The 14,317-nt window shown below is 47.6% G+C and overlaps 1 protein-coding gene across 3 annotated transcripts in view; it reads left to right on the top strand.

Moving 5' to 3' along the window:
- Positions 1–14,317, top strand: part of LOC121854821 (teneurin-3-like) — a 246,877-nt gene that overhangs the window by 200,601 nt on the left and 31,959 nt on the right. For all 3 annotated transcript variants that reach the window (XM_042349623.1, XM_042349624.1, XM_042349621.1), the window contains one exon: positions 13,238–13,354. In XM_042349623.1, coding sequence (XP_042205557.1) covers positions 13,238–13,354 — 117 coding nt within the window. The remainder of the gene's footprint in view (positions 1–13,237; positions 13,355–14,317) is intronic.

The raw sequence follows: 14,317 nt of genomic DNA, 5'->3' as shown, positions 1-14,317 counted from the left end.
ACCTAACCTAACCTAACCTAACCTTCTGCTGTTTACATTCACGTAGAAAGTGAGGTAATCAAGGTAGACACTCAACTCACAAAACCTTCCCTACCTCAGTTTTGTCTCCTAATTGATTTTAAGTGAAAGTAACTCGTAAAGTCAAACTCTCGGTATTAAGTTTGATGTTGTAGGCTTTTTTTTTTTTGCGATATTTAGCTGTTTTAGCTTAATTATACCACTTAAGTGTTTTTTTTTATTACTCTCGGTTCTGGTGGAGTTTGTATATGTTATTATCCCTCGACTCTGACAGCTGAGGAGGGATGTTACATTAGAAGCTTTGTGTCTATTTGTCCGTTCATGTGTTCTTGTCTGTCTGTCCATGTGTCCGTTCTTGTGTCCTTGTCTGTTCATCCGTCCGTTCTTGTACTCTTGTCTCTGTGTCCATCCATCTGTTCTTGCGTCCTTGCCCTCGCCCGTCCGTTTGTCCATGAAGAAGATTATCTCGTAAATGAATCAACAGATGACTCTCAAACTTAACACCTGCCCTCGACACCTCCCGGGAGCGATACTTATGTTGTTGTTGGAATTGTCAAAAAGATTCAGAATGACTTGAAAATAGATACACAAGTGACGCGAGATAAACATTGACCTTTTCAGTATCTGGTATCGACTGCCCCGCCCACATCCACCTCCTGGACCAATGAGATCAGTGATAATATCCTCTCCCCACGTGTACTGCCCCGCCCACATCCACCTCTTGGACCAATGAGATCAGTGATAATACTTGCCTCCCTCCCTTGTCGATGCGTATATGACCTTTTAAATGCATTGCAAGGGATCTCATCTCATAGACCAACCACTTTCACTAACAAAAACAGTTTATATGATCGTCGTGTTGTCTACTGTTCAACCTAGTGCATCCTAAAGTCAAAACATGTAACCTTAAATATTTCAATACATTTCCATCTATCTATTTTCATCATAATCAGCTAAGAGATAAACAAAATCAACTTCAAAAACTTAAATGATACCAAATAACATCTACACTACTTAAAACACAGACCTCAACATCTTTAAGGAAACATATTGAGAAATAAAAGGCGATTGAGTCACCAGTGTGTAAAATTCGACTCCCATAAAGATGAGACTATTACCCTAGCAACCGAGCGGCTTGTCTGAGCTCTCACGGTTGCTAGGGACGAAAGGAAGGTAGTGGAGGGTAAGTTTACTCAATAGCTCAGTTTTTAAGTGCTATTTAGAGGTTAGGTGATGTATTATTGCTATTTGTTTGTTCTTAATGAGGTGAGCTATTGTATGGTTGAGGCTATTAATGATTGATTATGAAGGTCCGAACTACAGACAGGTAAAAATCCTCGTCTTTTGAGGGTCAGAAGTAGTCGTTGTTCATCATTAGTTGTGCTAGTGTCCTTCTACTTATTGTTAGGTTAGGTTTAGGTGAGGTCAGACTAATTCAATTTGGTTTAAGTTAGATTAGGTTAGACTGAAGTTAATTTTGGTTTAGGGTTGATTGTTTTACTTTTGGTTTAGGTTGATTATTTTAAGTTAGGGTTTGTTAGACTCATATTTAATATACCAGGACCAATCACCACTCGCTGTGATACACTAGAACCAATCACAACTCACAACCATAATCTAGGGCCAATCACCACTCTCCACGATAAACCAGGACCAATCAGTATGCATCATGTTGAACAAGAACCAATCAGCATTCACCAAACCTTCCCCTACAGTATACTCTTGGATTGTGACCCCCAAAAATAGCAAGTAAGCAAGACTGAGGGAGGATTGGAAACCCTAACCTCCAGCGATTAGTTAACTCCACCTGATCCCCTGATTGGATATTGGACCTGCTCTGCATATTCACCTTCACCCCCCTCACTCCCCTCCCCCCTCACTCCCTCACTCGCCCTCACCCACAATGAAAGGTTTTTGTGGTGTTTTTATGCGTTATATGATCAGGAGTTTTCGAAGACCCAGATTAGAAAACTTTGCTTTAGTGCAGTTCTTTTTTTAACTGGAGGTGGCGGTAGAGAACAAAGCCAGAGGGAGATCAGTTAGAGGGAGGCCATCTAGAGGGAGGCCAACCAGAGAGAGAAGCCAACCAGAGAGAGAGGCCAACCAGAGAGAGAGGCCAACCAGAGAGAGAGGCCAACCAGAGAGAGAGGCCAACCAGAGAGAGGCCAACCAGAGAGAGAGGCCAACCAGAGAGAGAGGCCAACCAGAGAGAGAGGCCAACCAGAGAGAGAGGCCAACCAAAGCGTCGTCTCTTGTGCTAAAAATTATCCACCAGGTTAAAATGACTTATTAACTTGGGGTCGTGTTTATTATTTATTTTTATTTATTTACAAAGGTTCGTAGGGTGAATATTCCTGATGAGTGAAGCTCTAGGAATGTATGTAACTAAACAACCCCTTCATTTTACCTCCTCAGTTAAGTATACGTATCTAGTTAAGGTAGAGTCTCAGTGTAATTTTGAAGCCATATTTGGATGTTATTTTGTATTTTATCTGAATTTAAAGCATTTGGTACATTCTTAAATTTTCACTTAGGATAAATTTTTATCTTAGGAACCTTAATGAATGAGACTTCTGGGTAATACGGAAGTCTCTTGTTATGGACGAGGGTAACACCCCGCCACTCACCAACCTTGAAAGCTGATTGGACAGTAACGTAAAGCTTCTTTATGCTGATTGGGTAATGCAAAAAGTACCTTGATGTTGATTGGATAATAACGTAAAAACCTTGATGCTATATGGACAATGACGTAAGTACTTTAATGATGATTGGATGATAACAGCCTTTCTGCTCATTGGTCTGGGGATCTTGATGCTGATTGGACAGTGACTCGAGGATTTTGATGGTGATTGGACAGTGACTCGAGCATTTTGATGGTGATTGGACAGTGACTCGAGCATTTTGATGGTGATTGGACAGTGACTCGAGGATTTTGATGGTGATTGGACAGTGACTCGAGCATTTTGATGGTGATTGGACAGTGACTCGAGCATTTTGATGGTGATTGGACAGTGACTCGAGCATTTTGATGGTGATTGGACAGTGACTCGAGCATTTTGATGGTGATTGGCCAGTAATTACCCCTTGACACTCCTGTACCCGCTTATATCTTCTCCAGACACCCCCTGAAAGGAGGCAGGGTGTGGCAGGGGCTGAAGGCAGAGTGTGGCAGGGGCTGGAGGCAGGGAAAAGAGGCAGGGTGTGGCAGGGACTGGAGGCAGGATGTGGCAGGGACAGGAGGCAGGGGCTGGAGGTAGGGTTTGGCAGAGGCTGAAGACAGGGTGTGGCAGGGACTGGAGGCAGGGTGTGGAGGGAGGGTGTGGCAGGGGGTATGGTCGAGGTTAGCCAGCAGGTCATGCAAGGGGCTCGTAACATCTGTAGCTTCTCACGCGATCCTTGATATAACCGTGGGAGGCTGGGAGATGGGAGGCTGGGAGAGATGTGCTAGGGAGGCTGAGGAGATGTGCTGCAGGAGGCTGGGGGAGATGTGCTAGGAGGCTGAGGGGATGTGCTGGGAGATTGGGGGAGGTGTGCTAGGGCTGGGGGAGATGTGCTAGGGGCTGGGGTGTGCTGGGAGATTGGGGGTGTGCTGGGAGGCTGGGGATGTGCTAGGGAGGCTGGGGGAGATGTGCTGGGAGGGGCTGGGGAGATGTGCTAGGGGAGGGCTGGGGAGGTGTGTGGAAGCCCCCCTAGCACCTGGAGGATGGAAATGGAATAGAGGATGGAAGGGTGAAAGAGGGAGGGGGTGGAATGGAAGAGAGGCAGAGGGAGGGAGAGAGGATGGAAGGTAACAGAGGGAGAGAAGAATTGAAAGATGGGAGAGGAAGATGGAAGATTGACAGAGGGAAGGATTATAGGGAGAGAAGAATGAAAAGGTTAAAAAGGGAGAGAGAGATTAAAGAGAGACGAGAAAGATAGGGAGAGAGACAAACATGGAGACTATTTAGACAGATAGACAGACAGACAGAATACTAAGGATAACAAGAAGAATAAAAACGAATGGAAGACACAGAGAGAGAAGGGGATTAAGAAAGATAAAGACTCATAGAACACAAGGAAAGGTGAATGAAAGGGAGGGAAGGTTACATGTTCAGGGATGGAGAGAAAGAGAGAGAGAGAGAGAGAGACACGAAGGAAGGTAAACTCACTCACTCTCTCTCTCAATAACAGAAGCCACCACAAGACCCAAGAAGTCGGTAACTTTCCCACGATAAACCGAGCGACCAGTCAGAGGGAGAGGAGTGGGAAAGGGTGAAAGGGAAGGAAGGGAAAGGTAAAAGAAGAGTAGAAAGGACAGGTGTAATGGTAGGGGAAAGGAAGAAGGAGAAAGGTGGAAGAGGGAAGGAAAAAGATGGAATGGGAAGGGGATGGGGAGATATAAGGAATGTGAGGGGGAGGAAAGGTAGGGAGTTTAAGGGTGAGGGTTAGGGGAGGGAGTTTAGAGGTGAGGGGGAGGGAATTAGGGGTGAGGGGGGGGGGGGGGCACTTGGTGATGGGTGGTCGTAAATGAAGTTTAGAGCCAATAAGGAAAAATATGGACCAATCACTGTAGGGAGGGGAGGGGTGAGGGAGGGAGGAATAGGATTGGGGTGAGGGAGAGAGTAATTGTAGGGAGAAAGGATTGTAGGGGGTGAGGGAGGGAGAGTAGGGATTGGGGAGTGAGGGAGGGGGGAGGATTGTAGGGGAGGAGAATAGGGATTGTGGGGAGGGAGGTGAGGAGGAGGATTGTGGGGGTGATGGGGGAGGGAGGGAGATAGGGATTGGGGGGGTGAGGGAGGGAGAAAGGGTTGATTGTGGGGTGGGTGAGAGGAGAGAGAGTGAGGAGGGATTGTAGGGGTGAGGGAGGAGAATAGGGATTGTAGGGGGTAGGGAGGGGTGAGGGGGGTGAGGGAGGGGAGAGGAGGGATTGTAGGGTGAGGGGGGTGAGGGAGGGAGGAGTAGGGGTTGGGAGAATAGGGATTGTAGGGGTGAGGGAGGGAGAATAGGGATTGGGGGGGAGAGGAGGAAGAATAGGGATTGTGGGGGAGGTGAGGGAGGAATAGGGGTGTGGGGGTGAGGGAGGGAGAATAGGGAGAGGAGGAGGGAGAATAGGGATTGTGGGGGTTGAGGGAGGAGAATAGGGATTGTAGGGGGTGAGGAGGGAGAATAGGGATTGTGGGGTGATGAGGGAGGAGAATAGGATAGGGTGAGGGAGGGAGAATAGGATTAGGGGGGTGAGGGAGGAGAATAGGGATTGTGGGGTGAGGGAGGGAGAATAGGGGATTGAGGGAGGTGGGGGAGGGAGAATAGGATTAGGGGAGGTGAGGGAGGGGAGGATTTGGGGGTGAGGGAGGGAGAATAGGGATTGTGGGGGTGAGGGAGGGATTGTGGGGTGAGGGAGGGAGAATAGGGATTGTGGGGGTGAGGGAGGAGAGGGATTGTGGGGGTGGGAGGGAGGGGATTGTAGGGGGTGAGGAGGGGGGATTGTGGGGGATGAGGAGGGAGGGAGTAGGGATTAGGGATGGGGGTGAGGGGTGATGAGGAGGGAGGGGTGTGGGAGAATAGGAGGTGAGGGAGGAGGGGATGTGTGAGGGGAGAATAGGGACGTAGGGGGTGAGGGAGGAGAATGGGGATTGGAGAGAGGGATTAGGAGGGGTGAGGAGAGAGGGGATTGTGGGGATTGTGGGGGGGAGGGAGGAGGGAAGGGGTAGGGATGAGGGAGGGGGATTGTGGGGGTGAGGAGAATAGGGATTGTGGGGGGAGGAGGAGAGATTAGTGAAGGGAGGTAAGGAGGTGAGAATCATTTGTCCTAATACTCACCACCACCACACACTATTACATCACACACTAACACCACCACCACCACCACACACTATTACATCACCATCACCACACACTACCACCATCACATACTACCACCACCACACACTATTACATCACACACTACCACACCACACTAACACCACCACCATCATATACTACCACCACTACCCACTACCACCACCAACACACTACCACCACCATCACATCTACTACAACATCACACCACCACCACACCACATCACACCATCACCACACCACACTACCACCACCATCATCATTACTACTTCCCACATTGACTTTGTTCTCTTTTAGAAGAAACAAACAATATTTTTTTTTCTAGAGATTTTGTTAACTTATAAAAGAAACCTGACTTTTATTGTTTGATTGTTAGAGAAAAAAGGATCTTGAGACTTTGATTAAAAAAATATATATAAGTTTTATTCTTTAGCAGAGTTTGTTATAAAAGTTAAGAAAAAGGTATAACTTATTCTTGAGATAGACATTTTATATATAAGTTCACGAATTATAAGAATACGGCTTTAAAGTCATGTTGTTGGGGTATTTTCTTAACATTATTATCCCGTTTGTGTTTATTTTTAAGGTTTAGTTAATTATGTTAGTTTGTGCATAGTTCCTGTGTTATTGACGTTACTTGTGTTCCTGACCGTGTTATTGACGTTACTTGTGTTCCTGACTGTGTTATTGACGTTACTTGTGTTCCTGACTGTGTTATTGACGTTACTTGTGTTCCTGGATGTGATATTGACGTTACTGATGTTCCTGACTGTGTTATTGACGTTACTTGTGTTCCTGGATGTGTTATTGACGTTACTTGTGTTCCTGGCTGTGTTATTGACGTTACTTGTGTTCCTGACCGTGTTATTGACGTTACTTGTGTTCCTGACCGTGTTATTGACGTTACTTGTGTTCCTGATTGTGATATTGACGTTACTTTTGTTCCTGGATGTGTTATTGACGTTACTGATGTTCCTGACTGTGTTATTGACGTTACTTGTGTTCCTGACTGTGTTATTGACGTTACTTGTGTTCCTGACTGTGTTATTGACTAGTTAAGAGGAGGAACGAGAGAGAGAGAGAAGATGATCAATAACGTGTGTTGTCTGATACGTTTCTTTCTGACGTTTCGCTGACGCAGATCATAACGTTTCCTGCGTTGCGTCTCCTCGTGGTGTTTCGTTGACATTAATTGAAACATTTTTTTTTAATATATGTCGCTGACGTTTCTTTTATTACGTTAATGGAAAACGTTTCTCCGGTACGTCTGTTTGTGTCATTTCTTTGACGTCCCAAGATACAGTTTTTGTTTTGGTTCATCTGTCACCAAACTGGATTTATTTCACGCTCATTGAAACGGTTTATAGAATACGTCAGTTCCCGCTGGTCTCATTTTGACGACTCAGGGAAACATTTTTTTTTTTAAGATTCCAGATAAATATGTATACCTGACGTCTTATCAATGCTCCTTCAGAACGTCTTAGCGAGGGAGAGGGTCTGTGACGTATTTTAGACGTTCGTGGAGTCGTTCTTTGAGGAAGGGGAAGGGAAGAGGTTGCGTGCCTAGACGAGCGTGTGTGATAGTAGTAAATACTCTGTCAGTAGTTTGGTGTTGATGTTTGCGTGACTGAGACCTTGTGTTGTTACCTGGCGGAGACGAGGGTTGTGTTGGCCAGGTGGAGGTGTGTGTGTGTGTGTAGAAAGGTATATAGTTTTACACACACACACATAGGCACATACGTACTTACACAACCAAGACCTAATGTGTAGGGAAGAGCTTTATACCTACATGTCTGTCTGTCTGTCTGTCTGTTTGTCTGTCTGTCTGTCGTGACGAAAACATTCACACATTACACAATCATGCAAAAATCCTGAACTGCATGACTCAGGTCATCAATAGCTCTTTCCCTCTAGCCCCCACCCTCCTCCTCTCTTCCCTCATCCCTTTCCAACTAATACCACATCCATTCACCACCTCCCAGCAACACTCCCTCCACCCCTCACCCGACCAAACCCCTCCCCCGACCAAACCCCTCCACCCGACCAACCCCCCTCCACCCCACCAACCCCTCACCATCCCCCGACCAGCCTCCAACCTCCCCCGGCCAGCACCACCAGACAGGCAGGCTCCAGGCTCGCGTGTCCTGCCTCATGTGTGGTGTGGTGCGATAGAGGTGGAAAGAGAATTATAAGGGATGCAAGACCTCCGGCACAGGATAATCCATGGATAATTACCATCAGAATATTTGTTGGTGTGTGTGTGTGTGTGTATGTATGTGTGTGTGTGTGTGTGTGTGTGTGTGTGTGTGTGTGTGTGTGTGTGTGTGTGTGTGTGTGTGTGTAACATTAAGAGAGTTTATTAGATACACACACACACACTGTTTATGTTGGTCATACTTGCTTGCTGCTGCTGTGTGTGTGTGTGTGTGTGTGTGTGTGTGTGTGTGTGTGTGTGTGTGTGTGTGTGTGTGTCGCGTATGTGAATGTGTGTGTGTACTTGCTTACTCTGTTTTTACCTGTTTGTCTGCCAACTTGTTTGCTTGCTGTGTTTGTCTCTGTGTGTGTGTGTGTTTGACTGCGGTAAGGATGTTTTCACAATGATTGAGGATGAACATGACTGCTGACCTACTCGCTAGCTCTGACCTTACTAGCCCTGACCTTACTAGCCCTGACCTTACTAGCCCTGACCTTACTAGCCCCCTGACCTTACTAGCCCTACCCCTACTGTCCCTTCCTGTACTAGCTCCTACTAGCCACACAAAGAGACGCTCTATTTATACTGTGATGACGCAAAGTTTAATGATATTAATATTGACGCCATTAAATTGACGAGGAACTATATTAAAAACCCTTCCTTCCCCTTCCCTTTTTCCTTCCCCTCCCTCCGTCCTTCTTCTTCTCCCCCTCCCTCCCCTCCTCACCTCTTCCTTCCCTCCTTTCTCACCTCCTTCCCTCCCCCATCCCTCTCTCCTCCCTCCTTCCTTCCTTCCCCTTCCATCACCCTCTTCCTTTCTTCCTCCCACCCCACCCCTACCGTCACTTTTTCATTTTCCTTTACCTCCCTCCTCCTCCTCCTCCCTTCCTCCCTCCTCCTCCCTCCCTCCTCCCTCCTCCCTCCTCCCTCCCTCCCTCCTCCCTCCTCCCCTCCTTCCTCCTCCCTTCCTCCCTCATGAATTTATCAGGTATAAAATTCTCTCGAAAGATAAAATTCAACCAACTACAGTCAGTGGAGGATGATGGGTACCCATCATCCCCTGGCCCCACGCCTCCCAACCCACGCCTCCTACCCACGCCTCTCACCCCACGTCTCCCACCCCACGCCTCCTACCCCACGCTCTCACCCCACGCCTCTCACCCCACGCTCACCCACGCCTCACCCCACGCCTCACCCCACGCCTCACCCCACGCCTCCCACCCCACGCCTCACACCCACGTCCTCCACCCCACGCCTCATAACCACGTCTCCCAATCCCACGCCCTCACCCCACGCCTCATACCCCACGCCTCTCACCACCCCACGCCTCCCACCCACGCTCCCATCCCACGCGCCACCAACTCCACGCTTCCACCCACTCCTTCCACCCACTCCTTCTCGTACATGCGCCATATAACCAATCCCCACGTCATGTAACCAATCCCCACGTCATGTAACCAATCCCCACGTCATGTAACCAATCCCACGTCATAAACCAATCCCCACGCCATGTAACCAATCCCCACGCCATATAACCAATCCCCACGTCATGTAACCAATCCCCACGCCATAAACCAATCCCCATCATGTAACCAATCCCCACGCCATAACCAATCCCCACGTCATAATAACCAATCCACGTCATGAATCAATCCCCACGCCATGTAATCAATCCCCACGTCATGTAAACCAATCCCCACGTCATGTAACCAATCCCCACGCCATATAACCAATCCCCACGCCATGTAACCAACCCACGCCATATAACCAATCCCCACGCCATATAACCAATCCCCACGCCATAACCAATCCCCACGTCATAAACCAATCCCCACGCCATATAACCAATCCCCACGCCATGTAAACCAATCCCCACGCCATATAACCAACTCCCACGCCATATAACCAATCCCCACGTCATAAACCAATCCCCGCCATATAACCAATCCCCACGCCATATAACCAATCCCCACGCCATATAACCAACTCACGCTATATAACCAGTCCCCACGCCCTCACCTGGCCACGAAGACCCAAACAGGATAATAGGATTGTCCACCGCAAGCCTCTGTATATTTTGGAGGTCTCTTATATCATGGCCATAAGGTCTCTCAGCATCACGTTCTTCTATTGTATCCTGTCTGTCTGTCTGTGTGATATAAACAAAGTCGTCAGATGATCAAAATAATAGGCATTAACTGGTGTAAACAAAAGTATCAGCTGGTAAACAAAGGTATCAGCTGGTGTAAACAAAGGTATTAGCTGGTGTAAACAAAAGTATTAGCTGGTGTAAACCAAAGTATCAGCTGATCTAACCACCGCCAGCAGCTGACATAAACAAAGGCGTCAGCTGCTGCCGTGTACCAGTGTGCATGACAGTCAGGCGTTATGGCTGTGCTGAGGGAGAGGTGAGGACACAGGATCGACCCCCTCTGCATGATTCTTTCCATTGTTATATATGTGGGAGATAGTGGTGATGTTGGTAGTGTTGTGGTGGTGGTAGTACTGGTGGTGGTTGTAGAAGGGTGGTGTTGTTAATTGATGGTGATGGTAGTTGGTGGTACTGGTGGTGGTTGTGGTAGTGGTGGTGAGAATGTTGGTAGTTGTGGTGGTGTTGGTGGTAGTGGTGATGTTGGTGATAGGGATGGTAGTGGTGGTAGGTGGCGTGCATGACGTGGCCAGGTGAAGGGGTAGACGACTGAAGGGGCTAAGGGTTTGAACTAGGTGGAGGTGAAGGGGAACTTGGTGTGTAGGAGGAGGAAGATGAGGAGTATCAGGAGGAAGAAGAGGGCGAGTATCAAGAGAAGGAGGAAGATGAGGAGTATCAGGAGGAAGAAGAGGGCGAGTATCAAGAGGAGGAGAAAGATGAGGAGTATCAGGAGGAGAAGAGGGCGAGTATCAAGAGAAGGAGGAAGATGAGTATCAGGAGGAGGAAGAGGGCGAGTATCAAGAGAAGGAGGAAGATGAGAGTATCAGGAGGAGGAAGAGGGCGAGTATCAAGAGAGGAGGAAGATGAGTATCAGGAGGAGGAAGAGGGCGAGTATCAAGAGTAGGAGGAAGATGAGGAGTATCAGGAGGAGGAAGAGGGCGAGTATCGAGAGGAGGAAAGAGGAAGAAGTATCAAGGAGGAAAAGATGAGGAGATAGGAGGAGGAAGAGGAGTATCAGGAGGTATTTGATGGGGAGTATAAAGACCACAAAGAAAATCCTCCAGTCAGAAGAAGACAGAAGACCTCAAGGCTGACATGCAAAATAATTTACACATTAAAAACAAGACGAGAGAAATACCCTGGAGAAAAAAACTGATGATCCGTAAATTAGTGTATTGTAAAAAACAGGAGGAATCAGGAGTGACTGAACCATGTGGAAAGGGGGGTGAGGAGGTGATCCCTAGCCCCCTCCTCGAGATCACCCCAGCTAACACCCCACCTCTCCCCCACAAATCATGTCACTCATCTAACCTCCCACGAGCAGGTCACCCCACTCGCCCCACCCAGATCAGGTCACCCCCATCTTTCCCTGGATGGCGTGCATAACAGGCGGAGTTACCCAGTAATAAAATTTAATTGTAACGCCCCTCTCACCTCTCCTCCTGAATACGTGATGAGAACCACAAAGGCGACGACTCGTTTTATGGGCTTTGAGGGAGGCGGTGAAGGGGAGGTGAAGGAAGGAAGGAGGAGTCTAATGTCACGACTCAGGGTGGGTAAATGTGTAAGGGGCTTCTGAGGTAGGGAGTGTAAAGGTGAGGGTAGGGAGGGAGAGAGGGAGTATGAAAGTGGTGGTGGAAAGACTGTCAACTAGCCTTCCACCCATCCACTTTCCAGCTACTTCATCCATCCATCCATCCAACCAGACATGTATCTTGTAATAACACAGCCAAGCAGCTTACACCTAACAAGGTAGTTAAGAGGCATACAGTGAGAACGTTGACTTCTCCTTACTCAGACTTGATCTGTTTTATCGAATCCTCGTAAACCCTCCCGGGGGCCCGCCTGTTTTTGTACGGATTTGAGATGCGGATTGTGTTATTTGTAAGGCTTTGAAACCGACCTGAGCCGCCATTACGCCATGTTTTGGTAGTAGAGAGGTTGGGGGGAGGGTTGGGTCTACCATTACCTACACACACCGGCCGTGTTAGGTGTCTTGAGAGTGTGTGTGGGGGAGGGGACGATATATAGGCCTACCTTTACTTACACCAGAAAATGTTAAAGGTTTGATAATGAGGGGTTTTCATAGGCCTACCCTTACCTACACATCAGATTAATTACCGTCTACAGGTGAATGATTTACTGATGGTTAAAATTAACTTAGGAGTTTGTGGGGAATCTATGTGTTTTATAGATGTTAATTAGCGTGTACAGGTGTTGGAGTAACTTTACCTTAATTACCACAGTTCATAGGTATAAAACTTTCTCTCCACGAGCGATAAGTAAAGGAAAGACTGTGTCATCCCACCTAACTGCAGTCCCAACAGCGCCGGCACGAGCAGTTAGCAGCGTCTCTCCACCAAGAAATGACACGTTTTTAGAGGCTGAGTCAGACGAACGTTCTCTCGAGGAATGCCTGCGGTGAAACGCCTTAGTTAGTCATCTTATATGAAGGGAGGGAGGGGGGAGGGAGGGGTGAGCGGGTGAGTCATGTTCTTTATGATTTACTGATAGGGCTTCAGGTCCTCAGAGAGAGAGAGAGAGAGAGAGAGAGAGAGAGAGAGAGAGAGAGAGAGAGAGAGAGAGAGAGAAAAAAAAAAAAAAAAAAAAAAAAAAGAGAGAGAGAGAGAGAGAGAGAGAGAGAGAGAGAGAGAGAGAGAGAGAGAGAGAGAGAGAGAGAGAGAGAGAGAGAGAGAGAGAGAGAGAGAGAGAGAGAGAGAGAGAGAGAGAGAGAGAGAGAGAGAGAGAGAGAGAGAGAGAGAGAGAGAGAGAGAGAGAGAGAGAGAGAGAGAGAGAGAGAGAGAGAGAGAGAGAGAGAGAGAGAGAGAGAGAGAGAGAGAGAGAGAGAGAGAGAGAGAGAGAGAGAGAGAGAGAGAGAGAGAGAGAGAGAGAGAGAGAGAGAGAGAGAGAGAGAGAGAGAGAGAGAGAGAGAGAGAGAGGAGAGAGAGAGAGAGAGAGAGAGAGTATAATTTAATTTGTATGTAAAGAAACAAAACCAACCCATATTATCCACATCACCCCCCAGCTGACCCACCTCTTCTCTCCTGTGTTCGTTTCAGCCATGGCCAGCCTGGACAGCGGTACTAAGGGTTGCATCGTGGTGGAAGACGCAGCCAAAGTCACTGCCGCAGGTGCTGAAACGAACAACGCTGAGACCACGACCCGACCTACGCAAAGTAAGTGGAGGAAAATATCTCGGTTTTCATTGGTTGATTTGCACATTAAAACGCAAGATGTTCCCAGGATTGGTCAGAGAGTCTTGGGTGTAAGTTGAGGCAGCAAGAATCGATGTAAGATTATTAATTGATGACGTCAGATTGATAATTTTTATTCCTTGTTATTTTTTGGGGGGAAATTAAGTGATAAAGTTATAAACAAATTCCCTTTCCCTGTTTATCACACACACACACACACACACACACACACACACACACACACCGACAATAAAAATCAAATAATCGTAAGACCAACACAGGAGGAATAATTACAAGACTAAGGGCAAGACAGTGCTAAGCCCTCCCATCCTCAGGGGGGCTGCTGGGGTTTTGTGTCATTAAGGTCGACCAGCACGAAGGGATTACACAGGATCGATACCTCGCCTGATTAAAAGCAAATGATCGGATGCAATTCAGCCGTTCCGTCATTATGGTTGGAGAGATTGACGATCAATTCTGGGGGAGGCAAGGAGGGGAGGGGTGGGGAGGAATACAGGCCCAGAGGGAATTGAGATGGGGTTCTGGGGAGAATTGATGGGAGATTGAGGAGAGTTGAAGTGTTAATGAGGTGAGGGAATATGAAGTGAGTTGAGGGGAGTTGAGGAGAGATGAGATGAGTTGGGAGTTGAGACGAGTTGAGGGGAGTTGAGGAGAGATGAATGAGTTGGGAGTTGAGACGAGTTGAGGGGATTTGAGGAGAGATGAAATGAGTTGGGAGTTGAGACGAGTTGAGGAGTGAAAAGGATGAAGAAATTTAAGTAAAAGAGAGAAGAAAGGGAAAGAATGGAAAGGGGAAATGGAGATAAAGAGGAAAAGGAGAGAAGGGAGGGAAAACAGAGAGAAAGGGAGATAAAAGGGAGAGGGATGTCCAGCAGGGAGGAACATTACGATGGACACACACACACACACACACACACACACACA

Source organism: Homarus americanus, unplaced genomic scaffold (assembly GCF_018991925.1).
Source record: "Homarus americanus isolate GMGI-L3 unplaced genomic scaffold, GMGI_Hamer_2.0 scaffold55281, whole genome shotgun sequence".
In the NCBI taxonomy this organism is placed as follows: domain Eukaryota; kingdom Metazoa; phylum Arthropoda; class Malacostraca; order Decapoda; family Nephropidae; genus Homarus; species Homarus americanus.
This window is presented reverse-complemented; position numbering and strand designations above follow the sequence as displayed.